The 23,250-nt window shown below is 38.2% G+C and overlaps 1 protein-coding gene across 6 annotated transcripts in view; it reads right to left on the bottom strand.

The window, feature by feature from the left end:
* The window catches only part of LOC121327843 (T-lymphoma invasion and metastasis-inducing protein 1-like), a 108,874-nt gene that overhangs the window by 9,257 nt on the left and 76,367 nt on the right, over positions 1–23,250 (bottom strand). For 2 of the 6 annotated variants that reach the window (XM_041272099.1, XM_041272098.1), the window contains exons 11-16: positions 21,521–21,625; positions 19,901–19,982; positions 19,568–19,654; positions 18,519–18,731; positions 17,536–17,636; positions 121–300 (exon numbers count right to left, since the gene is read on the bottom strand). In XM_041272099.1, the coding sequence (XP_041128033.1) occupies positions 121–300; positions 17,536–17,636; positions 18,519–18,731; positions 19,568–19,654; positions 19,901–19,982; positions 21,521–21,625 (768 nt within the window). Of the gene's footprint in view, positions 1–120; positions 301–467; positions 1,620–2,645; positions 3,152–3,916; positions 4,166–4,309; positions 4,557–17,535; positions 17,637–18,518; positions 18,732–19,567; positions 19,655–19,900; positions 19,983–21,520; positions 21,626–23,250 lie in introns of those variants that run through there. The other 4 variants (XM_041272104.1, XM_041272102.1, XM_041272101.1 and 1 more) reach the window with 4 other exon arrangements.

Raw genomic sequence — 23,250 nt, 5'->3', positions numbered from 1 at the left:
AAATACGACATATAAATTATCTACAATACACCTTATCCAATAAGCACACAACAGTAAAATAATCTACAATAAACCTTATCCAATAAGCATACAACAGTAAAAGCTAAATAAAACACTGACTTTAACATAGGTTCTTTCAGTTTCCACCAGCTCGCAGATGACTTTGCGCAGTTTATCTGCATCGGTCAGCTGCCGCAGTATTGCAGGTTGAGGTCCAGAGGAGTCTGGAGCCTGGGAAGAGAGCTCGGAGGGATTCATGTCATGAAGACTACGACAGAAAGCTGCAACCTGCTCGGTACTCTGGGGAGAAGAAAAAAAAATTCAAAATGTACCGGATTGTTATCAGAACTTTAAGCTTTTCTCCCTGCAGCACATCTATCTAGAGCAAAACAACTACTGAACCTGACTAAGGGTAGGCATTGTTCAGTCATCACTTATATAATCAGTATGTAGATTTCTATACTTACCATCACCACCTCACTCACTGTTTAATTAAAACGAATAAAACCTTGCTTAGTGAGGATTAAAGAATAAAATCAGTTGCACTCTTTGTTCTATTTTCAGCTCTTCCAAGAACAGTCTTTCTTTTCCCTGCTGTGGTGCACTGATTCTTCTGGCAGACTCGTCCCAAATCAACAGATTTTTTTCACGTGAATTTCCATCTATGGATGCCGTTACCTTGGTAACAAGTTTTATGCAGCAGAGGCTCATTTTAATCTTTTGAAGGCTAAACTTGACAGTCACTGAAAGCCACTTGATGTAAATATATATTTCAGTAATACTCTGCTCTGATAATTAAACTAATTTGCTAAAGGTTTGTTGCTACCACGGCATCTATCTAAACTTTCTCTATGTTTTTGTTCATATAGAAAGAGCGAGGATTGCGACATGTTTTCATTGTGCAAGATGCTATAAAAAGATCTTTAAATTAGGTCAGCAAAGCACAGATTTACAATTAAGTGATTGTTCTTTGTTTTTCCCTGGTTGCTCTGTGCCTTTTATAAAAACACCCAGATAACAAATTTAGCCATGTGAAGACCGTTCAGCATCAGACTTTAAAATTGGTTCTGCAATGACTTTTGTTACTCCTGTAGGTTTTTAAATCCACTTCTGATAAACAATAATGCATTAGACTATAAGTGAATTTTCAGAAAAGCAATGTTGTGGGTGGGGAATAACCAAGGTCAGTATCTTTCTCAAGGACAAAAAAACACAAAAATCTAAAAAACACATAAGACGAACATTTTTGTAAATTAAATTATCAAAAATATTAACATCTTTTATCTCAAACACTCTACATCTTCATCAAAATAGGCAACTGCAAATTTGGAGTCAGGGTGGGTAACTTTTGCTTCTGACTACAATGACAATAAAAGCTGGATGGAAGAATTCTTAAGACTTGCAGCCTGTGTCATTTTAAATGTGTTTTTTTGGTTTTGTTTTGTTTTGTTTTAAGTACACAGGGATAATCCTCTTAAACCTCAAGATATATAGCATGAATGCATGACTGGACTTCCATTTCCATTCGTATCAAAAGAGCTCTGTGACAGCGAGATCATGTCGCTAGTTCTTGGGTGAACGTGTGCCTTTATGGAAGCAACTGCAAGACTGTTCTCATGAAGGCACTGCCCAACTGATTCCGTGCCAAGAGGCAGGAGTCACCATGAGAAGGCCAGAAGTAGGTTAGATAAAGAGGTTGATCTCAAACAGTGTATAGAGAGATTGCATAAAGCAGCAGGTTCCTAGAGTGGGACCTTCCTTTTAGTGGAACTAGCGCTCACCATTTGTGTTGCAAGCTTATTTATAGCTTTGTTTTGGTTTCTTTATTAAGTGTGACACTAGGGGTACCATTGCACTTGTATTTATTAAATCTGCGCACCTGTGCGGCGAGTCAACACCGAATACTCTGTATCTGTGTCAATGTTTATTCAGTGATGACCTACACACTTAAACCCACCTGTTACAAGCTCATCTTGCAATTGTCAATTCAAATTCTAAGATAATCTGACCCTAAAACATCTACTATAGGGAAAACCATAAGGGTCAGGCAAGTGAACTTGTCACCTGACTAAGCATCTGCCAAACCTCAAATGTGTCTTTCAAACACACGTTGCAATTTATCCAACCCTAACAGGCCCTAAGCAGTAGAACTCAGACCCTAAAATACAGTCAGTCCACTACATATAACATGTCTGAACTTAGGGATGGGCTCCTCTAAAAAACAAGACTTATTTAATGTCGATCTTTATAAAGTTTCAATGGTGCTTAACAATAGAAAACAACAACAAATGACAGCCGCTCGACAAACTCACACACCACATGCAACAGCATATTTTCTTCTGTTATCTGAAAGGAGGTCCTAATACTGATGCAAAATCCAAGGTCAACTATCAAGAACAGCTGGAGGATTATGTAAAAACACATTCATTTGACTTAAGATCTTAAGCTCAGTAAACTATCAAATACTCCTTTCTGAAATATGAGCTAGAAGTCAGCTAAAAAGGGCATAAAACCTTGTGAAGCACTGCGGCAAGACTGCTTTTGAAAATGTAGACTTTAGACTAGCTTCCTTTGTAACATTATTGGCATTTTCTTGTGTACATATCATACTGTCTAGAAACAGAAAAAAAAAGGAAAAGGCTCACCAGGTGAAGCATCTCATAAAAAGATTCAGAGGACCGTTTCACATTCTGAGAACTCGCTCTCTGTTTGCCTTTCCTGAGAACAGACATGATCATAACAGACCAACAGCACAGACAACAGATCTCCGGATCAACAGAAGTACAAAACACAGACTTCTTCATATCGCTTAAGTCACAGATGGAAGCATTTCCTCAGAACTTTAAACTTTTCTAGGACAGCATATGTGTCCCAATGTAAACAAGGAATAATCACATCCAGCAGCCGCATTGTGACATGAAAGAAACAGGAAGGGGGAGGCAGTTGTAACAATGGAGTGTCACTTGCTGTTATCTTGGGCTACACTTCAGGCGATTGGACAAGCACAAACCACAGCAGAATATTAAATGTAATGCAGGCATTGCAACCTAAGCTTGCATAAGAGATGAGCTCAACAGCTTTAAACTGTTTTATTATTTATTTATTAACTGTTACATTCTAAATGAAAGAAATGTTATATTCATCCTCTATGATAGTTAAAAAAAAACATTTAAAACTATAACAGTTTTAACAGCCTGAAGCCAGATTTTTTGGGGGAATAGACATATCACAGGCAATACAACTACATTTCATCATTAAATATTACACTTGAAACAAACAAACTCAGTTGCCACGTCATCAAAAAAATACAACTAGGATTTATTTTCACACACACACGTACGTTCCTTTGAGAAAGGTATGTTAACCATGTTGAACGGCTGGGATTAGCTTTTCTGGATCAACCACAATATTGCTAGAAAGTTTTTGTATGGAAAGTATTTTGATATATATATATATATATATATCCCTTGTGAATACAAATACAATTCTAAAAAGCTATATTTAAATACCATAATTTACATAGGAATACATTTTACATAATGTCAACAATTTTGATTAGTTAATACATTCATCATATCCTCTTTTCTTTGTTCCAATAACTTTAGGCACCAACTTTGCAAAGTTTAACCTATTAAGAAAAAACTGCCTCACTACTGTACAAGGTACTACACATTTAAGTACTATAATACATACATTATATATTTATTATACAAATAAAGAACATTAACTGACATTTTTGTAGATTTTGCTTTTTTTGTTACTATTGTTTCACATATAGATTAAAAGTTGTTTAAAAGTTAAACTTTTTAAACCAAAAAATACCAAATAAATTCAAATCACCATTAAACAATGTATATGTAACATTATCAGCATTTCAGACATTCATTTTATATTTAAAATAAGACTACCACTATACCTTTTCCATCCCTCCAAAGGACAGTGAACATTTGTACAGCTGCACTAAATGCTTAAAGGGTGGAGAGAGCAAGCTCAAACCTGCACCAAAGTGATAGGAATTCTTCAGAAAAACATTCCAAGTAGAGACAATCATTTCTATTCAGAGCCTCATCTTTAATTAAAACTATTTACTGTGCACTTTGAAGCCTTTGTGTAGCATACTTGAACTGAACCTTACAAATCTGAAGCTAAAACTAAGACAAGACAACACAGTTTTGCTACATATTCTTGGCTCTCTTCTAACAAACTTTATAATAATTTTAAATAAGGAGGCACATTACAACTGCTTAGAACAATACTTCAGAATCAAATATGAGATGAGGCAAACTTTCAAAAACTGTACTGTTCTTACCAGCTTCAAAATGTCCTGCTGAAAAACAATTTCATGAAATTGTTAGAAGTATTTTGAGAAGACCAACTGCAGTCCCACTGCTTATCAGAGGAAAAGGCAGGGTGCTTACATCACATGTACAACAGGAACAATTGGATGTTTCCTCCAGTATAGGATAACAACCACTATCAGTTAACTAAAGCCTAAAATTGCACTTTGCAAACTATGCACATTAGCTTACTGCAGTTTAATTCAACTTATCTTTAGTTGTAAATCTTCATATGCACTTTGACTGTACTTTTTCCTTCCAAAATCACACAAAACTACTTCATAACAAACATTTATTTTAATGTAATGCCATTACTACTAAGCACCCTCACCATAGCAGATGTGTTGTTCTGACTCAAATAACTTCATTATTTACAAAATAAAATTGAAATAAATCGTCAAAGAAACAACAGTCTTACAAAAAGATCCAGATTCCTTCTCACTATAACCCCATGTGGTTTGATTTCAGCAAATTGGTTAATTGACCAAAACATCCTTAAATTAGAAACAATAAAATAAGGTGTGGCATGTGCAACCAAATAATCACTTGGCAATTAACTCAATTGGCAAATAACTGGCTTCAATTAACTGCTTTTTCTTTCACACCTAATCACCTGAAGATTTTAAATATATAGATCTCTGAAACACAGGGCATACTTTTTTTTTTTTACCATAAGTCAGTTTATTTGTCCTCTTTGGAAATGTATAATTTAAATAGAGATGGCATAACATCTTACTGCTTTTTTAAAGAATGAAATGGACATACAGGACAAGTTTTACAGCATTGTTCATTTGCTTAAGCATATGACAAAAAATAGAAGCCAGTGTTTGCTGAGGTTAAACTGTACTGAGCAACCTTTACAACAAACTCATGACTTACCATTGCTGCCTCCGGTGCTGTACTGTATGTAGGTCTATTACTGAAAATGTCAACATAATGACTGTTTTGATATTTTTTATTCATTCACATACCCTGGGTCATAAATCTACGGAAGAATGAAACCAAACAAATGCATCAAATCTTTGCTGTGAATTGGCAGAAGATAAAAACAAGGCATTTAAAACTTGTGGTATTGTACCCAAATAAAATGCATTTATTACATTGTGGACATAGGTTCTCTGCTCCTAAACAATTCCTAGCATGTCAAGATGGTATAGTGTACAATAAGGGTATGTGCTAGGGGCTGTGCTACGACTGGGAAGATGAGTATTAGAAACATTTTTTGAGGATGGCAAAGAAACACTGACTTGGTCCTCAAACCTAAGCTTTGCCATACTTTGGCTCCGAGGCCTGGATCCGGAGTGGAGATTGACAGTGTTCTGCATATTATAGTAATACGTATCATAAGACATATTAGATACTGTACTTTCTAGAACACTGACTCTACCCATGTAACATATATTTATTATACTGCTGGAATGAACACGGTATTTTCATGTTCAGATATCTGTTCAGGATTCAGACATGTATTTTAATATTTGTACATTTGCAAAATGCTATCAAAGTAATTATATGTAACACTAATAAAGTTGAAAAATATCCCAGAAGAAAGGCCTTACTTTACCTTTGTGAATTACAAAATATAGGATGCCGTACAGTAGTTACAGTTAAAAAATAAATAAATATGCCTTTCAGGTAAAAACAAAGGAGACAATGCAGATTTAGTTTTAACAATCCCTGCCATTGCAACTTCATTTGTGTGTAGAGATCACTATTTGGTAGTTAGTGTTGCACGCGTAACCTAATCTGGACTTAGGGGAACAAGAGTGGCTGTGTTGATCTTCCGGTTTATTTAGTTTGTTTGTATTATTGCCGGTTGTTTCCCAACGGCTCTGTAACAAAAATATAATCAACACTGGTTTTAAGCTGTAAATCAAGACTCCAGCCTGATCGTTTATTTACACTGCCCTCAGCCACGTCACATTACAATTAGCAAAAGTGCATCTGCGCATCAGCAGTTTAAACACAGTATACAGATATCAATGGTACTCAATCACTGAGGACAATACATCAAAACAAGTCCTCGTGGGTAAACAACATGTTATATGATCACAATTATGTTCACTCAAGGCTGCAGAATCCTATTTTACTACAGTATACTTGAGAAGCGATCGTCTCGTGAGGCTGCCTAGTTACATACACAGGTAGTGGACAAAAAAAATGGAAACACCAATGTAAAGTCACTTAATAGGGCGTTGGGCCACCACGTACGGCCAGTATGGCCTGTGTGCGCCGTGGCATAGAGTCTACTCTGGAATTCTACAGGAGGGATGCGGCACCATTTTTCCATTGGAAAGTCAATCAACTTACGCCTGGTTGACGGAGGTGAAAAAAGCTGTCACAGTCGTCGTTGCAGAATTGCTCGATTGGGTTCTGATCTGTTGACTGAGAAGACCATGACATATGGATAACATCAGTGTCAGTGGATGGGGGCATTGTCATTGTCCTGGAAGACACCTCCCCCCCAGCAGGAAAGAAATGCTGTAACATGGGGTGAAGATGATCACTCTGTACCATTAAGTAGCAATTAGCATTGACCTTGCCTTCTAAGGGTATGAGTGCACCCAAACTATGCCAGGAAAATGAGCCCCACAATATTTCAGAACCATCAGAACCCTTCTTTGTTGGAACCAAGCACTCAGGGCTGCAGAGTTCTTTAGGCTGGCACCACACGTGCACTCGTCCATTTGTTGAGAGCATGGTGAAGGATGATTCATCTGACCATATCACATTTCTCCACTGCTCGGTAGTCCATTGTCTGTGCTCTTTGCACCATTGGACTCGCAAATGTGCATTGCCAGGTGTGATGAGCGGTTTGTACTCTGCAACACGACTATGGTATCCCGCTTTGTGGAGTTCTCAGGGGACCGTTTTTGATGAAACTGGCTGCTCGCGGCCCAGGTTGAAATTGATCTGCAGTTGCTCGCCTGTTTTGCACGGATATCTTGATCCTGGAGTATGCGCTTCCGCCCACTGTTTTCCTTTGCTGATGCTGTTTTTCCCTCGGAGTTCCATGCCGACATCTTAGACGCCGTTGCTCGTGAAATATCAGTAAGTTGAGGTGCCTTGGTCACTGAAGCTCCTTCCAAATGCAGCCCAACAATCACCCCTCTTTCAAAGTCACGAGGTCTCCTCTTGCAGCCATGCTAGCCATAATTATAGGCAACCAGGCCTGTCCGACATTTTTATACATGACCCTACGCATGCTGGTATGTTATTTGCTTAATTAATGCATGAGCCACACCTGTGCGGAAGCCCTTGCTTTCAATATAATTGGTGTCCCTCATTTACCCAGGCGTTTCCATTTTTTTGTCCACTACCTGTGTATCCATGTCTGTGTCTAACACACATATATATATATAAATTTATTTTTTGGTACAGTTAACTTTATTATGACGCCAAGACTGAGAATTTACCATAAAAACTCTATTAATAATAATAAGAATAAGAATAAGAATAATAACAGCTTCTGATCTCAAAATGTTACAACCATCCTAGAATTATTATGCATATTATATAAACCTATGTAAGCAATCAATGCTTCAATCAAGATCAGAATAATGATGATGATGATGATGATGATGGACGACAACTCAAAATCTCGAAAATGTAGGTCACAGAATTCTCAGCTGGCTGACTTCATCTTTCAAAGTACTGCTTGTTTTCTCAGCTAATCGTGTAGCACTGACACTAACACAACATGTTTGCAAACTGAAGGTTCTAGTTTCAAATCCCACACATACCACCCCTTTTTTTATATTTATGTATTTTGCAGGCAAATGTTCCATTTTAAAACAGAAATACACCACTTAATATAAGTGATAGAAGTCACAATAAGTGCATTCCCTAGTATATTTCCATGTTGACAAAACAGATGTCATATATATATATATATATATATATATATATATATATATATATATATATATATATATATATATATATATATATATATATATATATGCATATGCGCCGTCTGGGGTATGAAAAAAAACTTTTTTTTTTTGGGGGTCTTAATAAGGACATTTTTTCTACATTTGACCTAAAGGTGTCTACAAATTAAAAGGGAAATGATGCTTTTGGCTGATTTAGTTTTGCTGAGCAAATACCCTGAAAACATGTAAACTATCCTTGCTGTATAGTCTGTAGTAGTTCTCTCTTGGCGTGTGGAACTACCGTTTCTCGCAATTATTTGCTTCCTGGTTTTATTTTTTATTTCCTGTAATTTCCATCCATTTCAAAAAGCAAAGTAATTCAGAAACAAAATGATTATCAATTGTGTAGTCCAAATATCAAAGAGTTTTGCTCAATACTGAAATGGCCCTTGTCTCTTTTTTTGTTGTCACTCCATAAATGTAATGCTCCAACTGGAAGCACAGCCTGGACCTGTAGATAGGGAGATGCACCTCAGATGGCCTGCTCTGGATCCCTTATTCTAGGATCTGCCATTCATAGACCACTAAATGCAGAAATCCTTCTACCTTCATTTGTACTACTCTGATTCAGTTAGAATAGGAAAGTAATACACTGTATTCCAAACTCTGTTCTTTTATCACTGTAGCAGGGTGAAGGTAAAAAGGTGGGGCAAAACCTGGCCTCCTGACAGGTGGTGACGCTAGAGCAATCGACTCTTGGGTCCTCACCAAGATGGGACTTACCTTAAGTATAGAGTTGGCTCGTGGCAGCCATCTTGGGAAGGACAATCACACAGGTGTTTCAAGTTGCACATTTGGCAAAGCCAGTGTTTTTTCATGGACACAATCAGCTAGCCGGGGGGGTGGCATGGAACATAAAAGGGAATTGTGTGGAGTTGTGCTTGGGGAGACAGATGGAAGAAGCCTGGGTTAAAGTACAAGTCTGGTGTAAACAACTGAGCAGGTCCTTCCAGCAGCGTTCCCCGTCTGTCTGCCCAAGCACATGGAATGCCCCATCTTGGTGATGACCAGTGGGTTGATTGCTCTAGCGTCACCACCTGTTGGGAGGCCAGGTTACCCAACCTTACCCCACCTTCACCCTGCTACAATCACCATGCGCATGCGTGAGTCTTGAACTCTCTGGTTATTGTTGCTGCCTGGGTTTAAAATCTTTCTACAATGGGCAAGCCTATCTTTGATAACACGGTTTTGTTAAAAAAAAAAAAAACAGCTTGGTATGGTTATGAAATATCACAGTTATCTTAACTAATGTATTCTTCTCTTGTTAGGATAAACTGTGTATATCATTTTGTTCAGTCATCGTATCCTGATTCAAAACACTGTGGCCCCAAAAGGTCTATCAAACGTGTCTTCTCTTTAACTTCAGCTGGAATACCACACCGTAACCATGAACCCTTCCAGGACACAGGGATCCTTTTAAAAAAAGTCACCCATGAAATACAGTGTTTCTAAACAACAGGAATAGTTAGTTAAGACAACTGATATTTCAGACCCATAACAAGTTGCTATTTAAGTTAATATTGTATACATCAAATAAAACATGGCTCCATGCGTTGATGTTTTAGTTAAATAATAAAGTGCTTTGTGTGTAGTAGCCCCTCTGGATTAATAAGATGACACTGTTTTAAACACCACTTCTACATATTTGGAAATTAAACAGGAATAAGCTTGCAAGACTAAATCTCTGCAGATATAACTATAAAAGACATGTTGCCACAAGCGGTCCTAGAAAACACTGACTGGGCTCTATTTCACAGTGATATTAGGCTATATTTCCTTTTTGGGTTTGGTTTTATTAAAACAAAATGTGACACACATCCCCCTGCCATGCTGTAAATCAGAAATCATGAGTGGGAAAAAAAAAGTAATATACTGTAGCGATCTCGGTTCCCACAGGCAGAGGCATCACACAAGGAGAGGCAATCCACACACAGGCGGAGGGTGGGCGCGAACCCGGGACCTCTTGCACAAAAGCATAGCGTCGATACCGCTGTACAAAAGAGCAAGCTCCCTTGCAAGGAGAGTACAACAGGCATATGTCTCTGTATATGATTACGTCACCTACCAGCCCTGCTGCTGCCGCCTACCCCCATATGCACGCTACACTCTCCCCTGCCAGCCTCAAGTCTGCCCCGGACTTGCTCACCAGGCTACAGTCCAACGAGTGCATGCCGGGGTAGCTGTGTCCACTTATCTACTATTCTCTCTCTCTATATATATATAGCAGAAGGGCAACTAGCCCTGCACAGGGAAAATGTGTGTTTGTGGCAGGGATAGAGTTCAAATATCCCTGCGAAAGCAAAATGGTAATTATGTATTTTTAATTATCACCTGCAACGGGTAATTATTGTAAATTAGTGGCAGGTGCAGGATTTAAAAAGGGTGCAGCCAGTCAGCTCTGGGCTGCTGTGTGTGAAGAAGCCCGCTTGATTGTGTGCTCAAAGGTATAGAAAGAAAAAGGTACTGTGTATAGCCTTTTGCGGTTTTTTTTTGTTTGTTTTAACAGGTGAACAGCTTAGCTGTCCTGTTTGAGTTAACTCCCTGTTTATGTTTAGTTTAAGGAGCTAGGAGTTTATTTTGTTTTGTTTAATTCTTTATTGTTAAAAAAAAAAAAAAAAAAAAACCACTAACAAAAACAACTGCAGATAACATTAAAACATCCAGTTTGTGTGTCCTGGGTCTGATTGAAAGGGGTAAACAACCAGAGCAAGTTGCAGCTAGTCAATGTATATATATATATATCTATATATATATATATATAATAATATGTTGTGTGTGTGTGTGTGTGTATACTGTAAACGATCCTCACACTCACGGAGTTCGTTGCCCCTTTAAGACCAGACCCAGGACACAGAAATGGAATTGCTTTAGCGCTGACGCGCACTTTTAATAAACACCAATCAAATAAATTAAACAAAACAAACAAAACAGAAACAAACACCTAGCTCTCTCTTGGAGCTCTAACTAACATTAACGGGAACCTAACTAAACATTCAGGACGGCTAAGCCGTTTACCTGACACCAACACCAAATACAAACTCACATGGGCTTCACTCCGTACTTCACCTTCGATACGACTGCTCACTCACACAGTCGGGCTCTTTTCTCAGCAGCCTGGAACAGACTGGCTGCCTCTCTTAAATACCCTGCACCTGGCTCTAATTTACAACTACCACCAGGTGCAGGGAATTACTAAACAATTAAACAATTACACAATTAAACCCCATAATACCCAAATGTGCATTCTCACAAGGTTTTTAGCAGGGAAGGATTTTAACCCCCTCCCTGGTACCTTACAATACACATAGATATACACACACACACACACACACTGTCTAAAGAAAGTCTACACCCCTTTGAACTTTTTTCACATTTTGTGTCAGTTCCTCAGAGTTTCATGCATTTAAATGAGGATTATTTCCACTTATCTACACACCATACTCCACACTGTTAAGGGGGAAAAAAGTTTTTATTGAGAAAAAAATTATATATTAAAAATAAAAAAAACCCTGAAAAATCATAATTGGTGGAAGCACCTTTGGCAGCATACAGCTGTGAGTCTGTTGGGATAGGTCTCTACCAGCTTTGCACACCTAGATTTGGCAATATTTGACTATTCTTCTTTACAAAACTGTTCAAGCTCTGTCACGTTCTTTGGGGAGCGCTGATGGACAGCAATCTTCAAGGTCATGCCACAAATTTTCGATTAGATTTAGGCTGGGGCTCTGACTGGGCCACTCGAGGACATTTACCTTTTTGTTCCTTAGCCACTCCAGTGTAGCTTTGGCTGAGTGCTTTGGGTCATGCTGAAAGGTGAACTTCCATCCCAGTTTCAGCTTTCTTGCAGAAGGTAGCAGGTTTTCCTCAATGATTTCTCAGTACTTTGCTCCATTCATTTTCCCTTCTATCCTGACCCGTGCCTAGTCCCTGCCAATAAGAAACATCCCCATAACATGATGCTGCCACCACCATGCTTCACAGCAGGGATGGTGTTTTTTGGGTGATGCGCTGTGTTGGGTTTGCGCCAAACATAACGCTTTGCATTTAGGCCAAAAAGTTCAGTTTTAGTTTCGTCAGAACACAAAACTTTTTCCCACATGGCTACAGAATCTACTGAGTGTTTTTTTGCATACTTCAAAATGGGATTCAAGGTGGGCTTTCTTGAGTAAAGGCTTCCTTCTTGTCAGTCTATCATACAGGCCTGATTTGTGGACTGTTTGGGATATTGTTGTCACATGCGCACTTTGACCAGTCTTGGCCATAAAAGCCTGTAGCTCTTGCACAGTTGCCATTAGCCTCTTGGTAGCCTCTCTGATCAGTCTCCTTCTTGATCGGTCATCCAGTGTGGAAGGATGGCCTGATCTAGGCAGGGTCTTGGTGGTGCCATACACCTTCCACTTCTTAATAATCATCTTGACTGTGCTCCAAGGGATATTCAAGGCCTTTGATATTTATTTATACCCATCCCATGATCTGTGACTTTCAACAACTTTGTCCCGGTGTTCTTTTGAAAGTGCCTTGGTGCTCATGGTTGAGTCTTTGCTTTGAAATGCACTACCCAGCAGAGGGAACCTACAGGAACTGCTGAATTTATCCTGAATTCTTGTGAATCACTACAATTTAACACAGATGGATGCCACTTAACTTGGTGTGTGATTTTGAAGGCGATTAGTTACACCTGAGCTAATTTAGGATTGCTATTACAAGGGGGGTGGACACTTATCCAACCAGTTTTTATTTTTAATTAGTTTTCTACAAATTTCTAGAATATTTCTCACTTGGAGGTTGTGGGGTAGGATGTGTAGATAAATGAAATAAATAAATACAACTATTGTAGTGCATTTTAATTCCAGGCTACAAGGCAATAAAAGGTGAACATTTTGAAAGGGGGTATAGACTTTCTATAGGCACTGTGTATATACAGCTCTGGAAAAAATTATGAGACCATTGCAAAATTATCAGTTTCCCTGGTTTTACTATTTATAGGTATGTGTTTGGGTACAATGAATATGTTTGTTTTATTCTATAAACTACTGACAACATTTCTCCCAAATTCCAAATAAAAATAGTAATTTAGAGCATTTATTTGCAGAAAATGACAACTGGTCAAAATAACAAAAAAGATACAGTGTTGTCAGACCTCAAATAATGCAAAGAAAATAAGTTCATGTTCATTTTTAACAATACTAATGTTTTAACTTAGGAAGAGTTCAGAAATCAATATTTGGTGGAATAACCCTGATTTTCAAGCACAGCTTTCATGCATCTTGGCATGCTCTCCACCAGTCTTTCACATTGATGTTTGGTGACTTTATGCCACTCCTGGCGCAAAAATTCAAGCAACTCGGCTTTGTTTGATGGCTTGTGACCATCCATCTTCCTCTTGATCACATTCCAGAGGTATTCAATGGAACTCAGGTCTGGAAAAGCCAATCCTCAGAGTTGGGGAACATTGTCAGCGCAGATGGAAGCAAGTTTTCTTCCATGACAACCTTGTACTTGGCTTGATTCATGCCAAAGCTGCCCGATTCCAGCCTTGCTGAAGCACCCCCAGATCATCACCGATCTTCCACCACATTTCACAGCGGGTGCGAGACATTGTGGCTTGTAGGCCTCTCCAGCTCTCCGTCTAACCATTAGACGACCAGGTGTTGGGCAAAGCTGAAAATTGGGGGTGCTTCAGCAAGGCTGGAATCAGGCAGATCTGTCTTTGTGAAGGGCGCATGAATCAAGCCAAGTACAAGGTTGCCCTGGAAGAAAACTTGCTTCCTTCTGCTCTGACAATGTTCCCCAACTCTGAGGATTGGTTTTTCCAGCAGGACAATGCTCCATGCCACACAGCCAGGTCAATCAAGGTGTGGATGGAGGACCACCAGATCAAGACCCTGTCATGGCCAGCCCAATCTCCAGACCTAAACCCCATTGAAAACCTCTGGAATGTGATCAAGAGGAAGATGGATGGTCACTAGCCATCAAACAAAGCCGAGATACTTGAATTTTTGCGCCAGGAGTGGCATAGTCACCCAACATCAATGTGAAAGACTGGTGGAGAGCATGCCAAGATGCATGAAAGCTGTGCTTGAAAATCAGGGTTATTCCACCAAATATTGATTTCTGAACTCTTCCTAAGTTAAAACATTAGTATTGTGTTGTTTAAAAATGAATCAGAACTTATTTTCTTTGCATTATTCGAGGTCTGATAACACTGCATCTTTTTTGTTATTTTCACCAGTTGTCATTTTCTGCAAATAAATGCTCTAAATGACAATATTTTTATTTGGAATTTGGAAGAAATGTTGTCAGTAGTTTATAGAATAAAACAAGAATGTTCATTTTACCCAAACACATACCTATGTATGTATGTGTAAAATGTAATTATTAATAATTATATATATATATTATATATATATATATATATATATATATATATATATATATATATATATATATATATATAATATATGATATATAAATGACAGGATGTAGGATCTTTGTATGCGGTTACCAGGAAGATGGACAGATTTCTACATATACCCCCAATCCAAGTGATCAATCCCTGCTGAACTTTAAAATTCCAAAGTAATGTCCCCTCGCTTCAATTCAAATGTTTTGATTTGTCATGCCTCCCGTCTGCTGCAATGTACGCATCAATCTGTACAATGTTTTTCAGCACGGCAGTACTGCTCGCTATTGGCTAAGTAGCCTCCTAACTTGTTTCAATGTGCCGATTTGTGCCACAGAAATTTCTAAAAACAAACTACTCCTTCAACTGCCACCAAAGTTTCAGAGAATACTGATATAGTTTTAAAATGCCGTTGACTGTATCCTCGAACTTTCCTTTTAAGTAGCTAGATTTAACAGCATCTGCAATAGCCAATTCAAGATTATGATATGCAATTAATGCATATGAGATAATGTCTTCTGTCATTCGTGCTGAAACACCACATTTTTTTTCGTATGTTTACAGCAGCGCCATCCACATTCAATCTCACTATTTTCTCTAACTGTTCTTCTTTCATTTCTTTTAGAGCTTTGATAATGGCCTCATGCACACCTTTGCGTCAGCGCTTTCTACAGTGAATAACCCCACTAATTTTGTCACTGGTTTACCATCATATATGCAGCGAACGGAAACATTGTCTTCCGCTACCATATTACAATCATTGCTCCCATCTGCCATTATATATATAAACCTTGCTTCTTCCAATTGTGTCACTTTCTTTAAGACTTCTATGTGGTGAACAAACTCCTTGGCACCTTTGTCGTTTAAATAGTTTTGTCTGCATATAACTTAATTTTTCACGTGCAATGCACAGTTTTTCAAATTTTGTAAATGACATTTCGTCCTTTGCGATGAAATATGCACTGTTAAACAACATTTTCATTTTCTGCATTTGTTCTTCAGTCAGTCAAATCATACATTTTGAATGGCTGTAGCTTTAGGATTCTCTTCTGCTATTTTTGCTCTCACGCACAAGGTGTGCTTTTTTGTTTTGTTATGTAATCTCACAAAGCAACTTGAACTGCATCACCCTGTACACCTGGATTCCAAGAAGTATGAGTTACTTTGATCAGCAATATTGGGAAGCTAACGACAAATTCTGCATCACATCACCATCTGGTCTTCATTGCATTCGAGCCACGCAAATTCTTGTAGCCATTTAGTCTGAACAACACGTTTGAGTTCTTTTTCACAATCACTTTTCTTTCTCTTTTCTGGAGGTTCCGTCCCAGCAGATTCTGTTCAGTTTGTGTTGCTGGAGTGGTTGTGGAAAGCTCTTCGACATTGCCATGAGTCGGCCTAGATGGCCTTTCTTGTTGCTCTTCTTCAATGCGTTCAGGCTTCGCTTTAAAGAACTTGCTAATATCCATTGTTTCTCTTTTTTTACTTCCTAGATTAAAATCAAATAAGTTGAAGCAAACTTTATGCAATCAAACAATGTTAAAAAAAAGGTCAAAGTAAAGTTCAAGAATGTTCGATAACATAAAATTATTTTAAAAAAAAACTTGTTCCAAATTTACTCTCTAAGCTTTTTTTGTTTTGTTTTTTGTTTTACTTCTTCCCATTTTTTCTAATAGGAGGAAATTGAAAATAAATAAATAAACAAATAAATAAATAATGCTACCAACAGCCTCTTTACTCCAAACTCTATGCTGTTTGCACACAGGCACCTTTTATTTTAAGAGAATGGTGTACTGAAACCAGAAATTCTGAAAGCACACAGAGCGCACATACAGAAGTTTAAATCAGTCATAATAGATTCAATTAATGCTTGCTTTCTTTTTAGGAAATGGAAAATTTTTAGATGCCCGATTTGGGCATGTAAGCTATATTTTTACACGCCCAGCCAAAAGTTTTATGTGCCCCGGGGCATTACGGGCAATATAAATTTTAAACTATGTTGGACTATAAGATAATGTAACTTATTTTACATTAGGGGTGACATTTGGATTCTTGAAGATTGCTAGAAAAAAAAACCTTTGCTCAAGACACAGACTGTATAAATGTATTTCTGTGGTTTTATATTTTGATTATTGAACCAGTTCAAGGACTTCTCTTCCTGAATAGCTCTGCCTTTGTCCTTGACCAGCATCCTATTCTGTCACTGTCCAATTAACTTTTCATTTCTCTGGACTCTAGAGGGATTCCTTTGAGTACCTGCTGGTTTGTCCTTTAGCAACTGTCATGGCCTTGAGATGCTTATCAAGTGGCTTAATTTATACTCCTGCACATGTACTCTCTGAAGATGCCTTTTTGCATTGTCCTCATGAAGGTACATTACCTGAAGTACATGCTGTGAAGTTTTTCTGTCAACTTCATCATTATTTCACATGCTGATGGATTGCAACACTAAGTACTTTGTTTGAAGTTCCTCAAGAAAGTTTCTGTTGTTTGCCCTGCTTACCACCAAATGAAGTTGACATGAATCTGTATTTCTCCAAGTTAGCAATCCTCCCAGAAGACTAATGTTATAATATAATACATTAATAGATAACTGTATTGTCTACATTATCTATTGTCTGTGTGGTGGATACTACCAGGAGCTGTGAATGAGACTTCCAAGGAAGTATAGGGTTTTTTTGGTGAAAAGTAGTATTCTGTACCTTGGTTTATTTAACTTTTACCAATTTTCAGGTTGTTTAGTGGAAAACTGACATCTACTGCACAGCTTTCTTTAAATACGTATGCATCATTATGTTAGGCGCATCTTTCATAAAACATCCACCTGTGCATATGAAGGTAAAACAATTCAAGTCATTACCTTGCTTGAATCATCTGTCTCAAGAGAAGTTTCTAACTGCACTTCAATTTCATCCAAAGTGCTCTCAAGACCAATGCCTCCCACATCATCTAGAATATTTTCTGCAATGTAAAAAAATGAAAATAATAAATCACAAACTACTCAAATGATGAAATGTGTTATTTTACACTTAAATAGTGTATTATTTTCTATCGAATTTTCCATTTATGTTGTTGCCTTGTCTCTAGGCCTCTTAATTATGCCTGCTTATGATAAATCTTATTTGACCTTATCTGTACCAAAAGGTATGTTTTGTATTGGAGATGTAAGTGTCTAGTAATTTCCTTTCCTTACAGGCATGCATGGGTACTTTTGTTTCTGTATAATCAAGACATGCTTGAGCTGTAAGAGGTTTTGTAAAAATACAGATTTATCACCAGATGCAGAGCCAATTTTCCCTAAAACAGCTCTCTAATAAATGAATTAGAATTTCTCTCCAATATTACGTTTTCCAATATATTTAAGTAAGAGAAACAGAGGACTGGGATAGATGGTTATGAAAAAGCCAGGACACATTTTCCAATACCCAGTTGCAACAGTGGCTGGTGTTCAATATTCATATATTTAGCACTTGACACCGATACCCTTTACGTCATTCAGGTAAAAAAAAAAAAAGTACTAATGTTGTGAATTGTAGCCAAGTATGGTACTGCAGTAAAAACAGTGGTGACACTATCATCTGTAACACAGATAAATGAAACGCAAAAGCAAACCTATTCCAATGTTTGGGAATTGTTTAAAATAAACTGTTTAAATTAACTTCTGTACCTGCTCCCTATTGTGAAGACAAGAAGGAGCTATTGAGTATTAGTTAGGCTGCATCGAGAAATAAATACTGACTTGCAACCTTGGGAGTAAAAAGGTAATCTATATACCAAGATCACAAAACTCAAATCCTGGCCAAATTCAGACAGTGAGAAGTCCAATTCAACAATTCAGCATACCTTGGCTTCGAGAAAATATGTCACTATACAGTTGTTCCTCTCCATCTGAGCGAAGAGGTGGCAATGAGCAGTACTTCTTTTTCTTATCCACAGGGACTGTGCTTATGGCCAAGGAAAGCGAGGGCTGAGAGAAGGCAGATTTCATGTCGGAAACATTCAGATGACTAGCATCTTTGCTATTAAGCTGCAGAATTTCATCGCCTGCTTTTAAACCTAAGCAGAAGAAAAAAGCATTTGAATTTCATTAATTATACACCCATCTTATCCAACAATATTTAAAGTCAAAACTGAAACATAAGCCATATGAGATGCCAAATGTTAAGAAGAATAAATAGCCAACTTTATGAGTAAGTAATGTTAACTTGGGCTCCCAAGTGGCACATCTGGTAAATGCACTCCGTCTGGAGTGCAGGATGCGCCCTATAGCTTGGAGCTCGCCAGTTCAAATCCAAGCTATGCCACTGGCGACTGTGGACGGGAGTTCACAGGGGGTGGCGCCCAATTGGCCAAGTGCTGCCGAGCAGGTTCGGGATTAGGTCGGCTAGGGAATCCAGCAACCCCTGTGGCTGGCCGGGTAGCTGCAGGCTATCCTGTATGCAATTCAGAACTGCGTGGTTCTCCAAAGCTGGATATGGCTGCACAGCGGGCTTGCAGAATGAAAAACGGGAAGGACGGCTGACGACACTCGTTTCGGAGGACACGAGCGCTCGTCTTCGTCTCTTCTAAGTTAGTACAGGGGTTGCTGTGGTGAGTAATGATTGGACGTTCCAAATTGAGAGAAAACTGGAAAATGAATGAAATTATTCAAAAAAAAAAAAAAAAAACAAAGTAATGTTACCTTGAAATCATCTGCGACCATAATCAATAGCTTACAGAAATATTAGATTTCTGTTACAAAATATATTTCCTAGTATGGCACAAAACACAAAGAAATATGATTGTGCTGTGTGGCTCTTTTGAACTGGATATTATATGTAAAATGTATGAAAGAAACAGCAAATGTAGTGTGTGTGTGTGTGAGAGCAATATTGATTATTGCATATAATTACCTTTAGCAAAAGCTAGACCCCCTTCCTTTACATCATTGATGTATATTCGCTGCACCCCATCCTCTTCCAGCACTGAGACTGAAAAACCTACAATTAGGTAAAACATTGTAAATAAGTTTAGTTTTCACCTGTAACAGCTGGTTTATCAAAAAATTCATCAACTGTAGTTTTCAACAAAAACTGGAGACTGAAACATTATTTACACATTATGGAATATAAATAATATAAAAACATCCATACTTTTTCATTCTAACCATTATATAAAATATAAATCTAAAAAGTTTGTTGTTTATGGAGTAGAGCACTATATCTTTTTAAATAAATTCCACTTACCATAACCAATAGCAGATGAATCGCTCTTGTCAAACTGAATGAAACTTGTCATTTTTGGACAAATTTCAATCTCCTTGTAGAACTGAAATTATAAACATTATGATTAAACTCTTTCACTTATTAAAGCAATTTAACAAAGAGTCATAACTAATTCATATACGAGTTGAGTAGGCACAGTGAGAAAGGGGTTTTCATCACCTTTTTTTAATCCTGGAATCTATATAAACTTCAGAGGCTTATTTCCTGGGTTAAACATTTGTCTAGGAAAGCTAATTGATATCAGTTATTCCAACAATGCTTAGATAAATGTTAAAAGCATAGTATTGGCAAATAATAAAAACTGTTGTTGGCTAGTTTACAAAAGTGAATTGTTTAGGCACAAAGTAACCCTAGAACAGTGGTTCTCAAAGTAATTTGGGCATGGGCATAAATTGATCTTACTTGTCTGTTTGTGGGCACGCTGACTATTGCATAGGTTCTTATCTTAAACACTGTCTTCCCGCAACATATAGTACAGTGTGTGCGTGTGGGAGTTATTCTTGGCTCACTCTAATAAGGACAAGTCTCAGGAAGTGATTGTGCGTGCTGCACTTATTCTTTTAAATAATTTATATAAAAATATGCAATGCAAATATTTTAGAATAGCATGTTTACACAGATAACCATGAATAAACTAAAATAAGAGGCTAGATAACGTCTCCCTTTGTTCCAATTTGGCAAATTTGTCAACACTACTCTGTTCTAAAGATCGTGATCTGCAGTACAATTCTTCAGAGAAAGTGGATTCTTAACTAAATCTAGTACAGTGTTTCCCTTGTCTGGTGAAATTAAAAAATATAGAGAGAGAAAAATAAATTCTAAATACTGAAATGTATTATTTTTCTCAATAACAGTCGGCAAAATTCAGTGCTTATCCGACATAGTAACACCCCGTCTCTGCTCACGAATGATTGGACAGCTGTCAGATCTTTCACTTTGCATGCAGAATACTGTGCATACCCTCTGCTTGCTTATGATTGGATAGCTGTGTAAAACTTGGCAGATATTGACTTTCCTATTGGTTAAACTTACTGTCAGTACCTGCAGCTAAAATAGACAGTTTATGTCCCATCCAGCTAATTTATGATTGGACTACCGCAGAGGCAATGCAGATATTCAATTGGTTGATCGTATCGCAGAAGCCCTTCAAGAAAAAAAAATAAAAATGTCGAGTAGGTACAAGCACAGCATAAGCGAGCAGCCCTGTCAACAGACTGCTATGACGCTTTTGTTGGAAAACGTGTTTAAAGCTTTATTTTCCCACGCTACGACCCGCCAGAAATGTGTTTACGACCCATAATTTAAGAATAGCTGCCGTGGCACCACTTTGAGGACCACTGCCCTAGAGAGAGGGAGGAGATACACAAGATTATTTTGATGTGGAGTTCTTTTTCCTGCATAAAGGTCTATAGCAATATAAAAAATGTGTGATCTTAACATGAAACACCTTGCAAGTAGTTTAGTTCTCTGCATTTTCTTTCCCGTCCACCTTCACATTTACAAAATTGTGCTGAAAGACTGTAGAGGGATTGACTATCCTTTGTAAATATACCCATCAGCTTTCAAACGTCTAATGCTTACCATATCATGAATATGTTCTTCTGGCTTGGGTATATAGAATTGTACTTGGTTTTCAACTAAAAACTTCAGGCGCACATAGTATTTGGCAGGATCTAGTTGGTGAATCTAAAAAAAAAATATTGAAAAAATGTAAGAGCTTCAGTTCCATTCCCCAAATGCATGTACAAGGAAACTGCTACATGTCTTTATAAAGACTATGAAATAAAAACTATGCTGGACTCTATTAAGAAATATTACACTGAACAAAAATATAAACACAACATGCAACAATTTCAAAGATTTTACTGAGTTACAGTTCATATAAGGAAATCAGTCAATTGAAATAAATTCATTAGGCCCTAATCTATAGATTTCACATGACTGGGAATACAGACATGCATCTGTTGGTCACAGATACCTTAAAAAATAAAAATAAAAAAAAGGTAGGGGCGTGGATCAGAAAACCAGGTCAGTATCTGGTTTGACCACCATTCACCTCATGCAACATGACACATCTCCTTTGCATAGAGTTGATCAAGCTGTTGATTGTGGCCTGTGCGAAGTTGCTGGATATTGGCGGGAACTGTCGTACACATCGATCCAGAGTATCCCAAACATGCTCAACTGGTGACATGTCTGGTGAATATGCAGGCCATGGAAAAACTGGGACATTTTTAGCTTCCAGGAATTGCGTACAGATCCTTGCGACATGGAAACGTTCATTATCATGCTGAAACATGAGGTGATGGCGGCAGATGAATGGCACGACAATGGGCCTCAGGATCTCGTCACGGTATCTGTGTGCATTCAAATTGCCATCGATAAAATGCAATTGTGTTCACTGTCCGTAGCTTATGCCTGCCCATACCATAACCCCACCGCCACCATGGGGCACTCTGTTCACAACAATGACATTAGCAAACCGCTCGCCCACACGAGACCATACACGCTGTCTGCCATCGCCCGGTACAGTTGAAACCGGGATTCATCCGTGAAGAGCACACTTCTCACCTTCGATGGCCACTGGCATGCTGGAGTATTTGCCCACTGAAGTCGGTTACGACGCCGAACTGCAGTCAGGTCAAGACCCTGGTGAGGATGACGAGCACGCAGATGAGCTTCCCTGAGCCAGTTTTTTGACAGTTTGTGCAGAAATTCTTCAGTTGTGCAAACCCACTGTTTTCATCAGATGTCCGAGTGGCTGGTCTCAGACGATCCCGCAGGTGAAGAAGCCGGATGTGGAGGTCCTGGGCTGGCATGGTTACACGTGGTCTGCGGTTGTGAGGCCGGTTGGACGTACTGCCAAATTCTCTAAAACGACGCTGGAGGTGGCTTATGGTAGAGAAATGAACATTCAATTCTCTGGCAGCAGCTCTGGAGGACATTTCTGCAGTCAGCATGCCAAAACTTGAGACATCTGTGGCATTGTTTTGTGTGAAAAAACTGCACATTTTAGAGTGGCCTTTTATTGTCCCCAGTACAAGGTGCACCTGTGTAATGATCATGCTGTTTAATCAGCTTCTTGTTATGCCACACCTGTCAGGTGGATGGATTATCTTGGCAAAGAAGAAATGCTCACTAACAGGGATGTAAACAAATTTGTGCACAAAATTTGAGAGAAATAAGCTTTTTGTGCGTATGGAAAATTTCTGGGATTTTTTATTTCAGCTCATGAAACATGGCACCAAAACTTTACATGTTGCAGTTATATTTTTGTTCAGTGTAGAAAAGAGTTGGTTTTAAATACTAGT

Source organism: Polyodon spathula, chromosome 15 (genome assembly GCF_017654505.1).
Source record: "Polyodon spathula isolate WHYD16114869_AA chromosome 15, ASM1765450v1, whole genome shotgun sequence".
In the NCBI taxonomy this organism is placed as follows: domain Eukaryota; kingdom Metazoa; phylum Chordata; class Actinopteri; order Acipenseriformes; family Polyodontidae; genus Polyodon; species Polyodon spathula.
Note: the sequence above shows the minus strand (reverse complement) of the source record. Positions and strands in the feature narration are given on the sequence as shown.